This window comes from Tupaia chinensis, unplaced genomic scaffold (assembly GCF_000334495.1).
Source record: "Tupaia chinensis unplaced genomic scaffold, TupChi_1.0 Scaffold138665_1, whole genome shotgun sequence".
Taxonomy (NCBI): domain Eukaryota; kingdom Metazoa; phylum Chordata; class Mammalia; order Scandentia; family Tupaiidae; genus Tupaia; species Tupaia belangeri.
In genome coordinates, this window is record NW_006198557.1 from 994,610 (window position 1) to 996,409 (window position 1,800).

General features: G+C 59.4%; 1 protein-coding gene across 1 annotated transcript in view; it reads right to left on the reverse strand.

Annotated features, from left to right (window-relative positions):
- PDE4A (phosphodiesterase 4A) overlaps positions 1 to 1,788 on the reverse strand; it is a 53,264-nt gene extending 51,476 nt beyond the window's left edge. Inside the window, exons 1-2 of the mRNA XM_006161540.2 lie at positions 1,723 to 1,788; positions 632 to 837 (exon numbers count right to left, since the gene is read on the reverse strand). Of these exons, the coding sequence (XP_006161602.1) occupies positions 632 to 837; positions 1,723 to 1,770 (254 nt within the window). The 5' untranslated portion in view covers positions 1,771 to 1,788. The remainder of the gene's footprint in view (positions 1 to 631; positions 838 to 1,722) is intronic.
- Between the last annotated feature and the right edge of the window lie 12 nt (positions 1,789 to 1,800).

Below are 1,800 nucleotides of genomic sequence, written 5' to 3' on the forward strand. Positions count from 1 at the left end.
CAGTCACTTCCTCCCAGCGAAGGAAAATAAGCCATTATATCAAGACCAGAGACCCAGAGGGTCGGGGCTGCAGAGAGCAGCCGTCAGGGCAGGCCAGCAGCCAGGACCGTCTCAGCTGTCTGTCTGGCTTTCCCAGTCTTTCCAGGGCCAAGAAGCGGGTGGAGGTGCCCCGAGGACCCCGGATGACAAAGGAGGAGAGCGCAGTGTGAGGCCAGGGCTCACAAGTATTTGTTACACCTCCCCAAGAGAAAGAACGATGCCAACCCAGGTCTCCTGCAGGATCCTACCATCCCCTTTTAAGGCATAGAAGAATGGAATCGTCTCAGCAGGGGAAACTGAGGCAGTCTGGCCAGACAGAGGCCCACTCTCCCAGCCTGTCCCAGCGCAGTGAATATGGAAGCAGCCTTGTGGGCTGGAGGGCTGAAACCCCTCCCCTCGGCCTGGTGAATGGAAGAAGAGGTTCCCAGAGGCTGCACACGCGCCTTGGGGGAGGGGTGTCACTGCACCGACCGGGCTCCACGGGAAGTTTCAGCTAGTTTTGCAAAACGCAAGGGAGCTTGGGAAGAGCCGGACCTAGCTTCGCTGGCTCTGTTCCTCCACCCCCTCCCAGTGCAGCCCCCTTCCTGCCTACCTGTCGGTCTCCGCCCGGGTGATGGAAATCCGCGGCGGGATGAGCAGCGGCAGCGTGGTGGGCCGTGGTGGCAGAAGGACCCCAGCGTCCGAGGGCTCAAGCTGGGCCCAGCCCAGCCCTGGACCAGATGAGAGGCGGCGTCGGGGGCGTCGAAGGTCGGCCCCCAGCATGTTCGCACGACCGGGCTCCAGGGTCTCCCGAGGCCTCTGAGGAGGGACAAGGGGGGAATGGGGGCGTGGCCTGGCCTGGAAGCTCAGCCCCTCCTCCCGGGATACCCCTTTCTAACCATCAGAGGGAGTATCTACTCCCTCTGTTCCCTTGTCGTCTGAGCCACTCGCTGGTCCCTCCTACCGAGGTGCCCTCCCATGCCTTAGACATGAGGGTGCCCCCTCCCAGTCTTAAATTGTAGGTCGCTCCTGCTCAATGTCCCAGCTCTGGGTCTGGACTATCTCTCTACCTTCTGTCTCTCACATGAGATTCCCCTAACACTACCTTCTTAGGGTCTTTTCCGGTCCTATGTATCTAAGAGTCCCTTGGGACCAGCAGTTAGCGTTGCTGAACTCCTATGTAGTCAACTGCAGTTCAAGTCCCGGACCCGGTGGCTTAAACTCACGCTGGGCGCGTGTGCGTGCGTGCCCAAGATCCCAAGAGGAGAATGGAGAAGGGATTGCGGCGTGGCTATCGCCTCTGGGGGGTGATTTCTCGCTTTCTATCTCTCTGTCGAGCGCACGTGCCCTGTAGCAAAACCTCTTAAAAAAAAAAAAAAAAAAAAGAGTACCTCTCTCGGCCTTAATGTCAGTGAGTCCTTTCCACGCCTCATATCCGAGGCCCTCAATACCTTAGCCCCTTTACCCCTCACCGCCTCGCCAAAATCCTATCTTGGAAGACCTAGCCCTCTATCCCTGGATTGAGCGGCAAGAAAAAATGGAATCAAAGACGTAAACGGAGGCACTAGAGCACGTGCGTCGTGGAGCTAGGTAAAGCCACATCCCCGAGATAACGAAGTCACAGCAAACAGCCACGGTCACTAGGGGGCGCCCGTCTCTTCCTCGACCTAAGCCCCGCCCCCAGCGCAGGCCCCGCCCCCGCACCTCGTCCCGGGTCCCGGCCACCGACAGGTCACTGCGACTCCTCTTCATCCCGTCAACTAGCGCCCCAGGGGAGCTGCA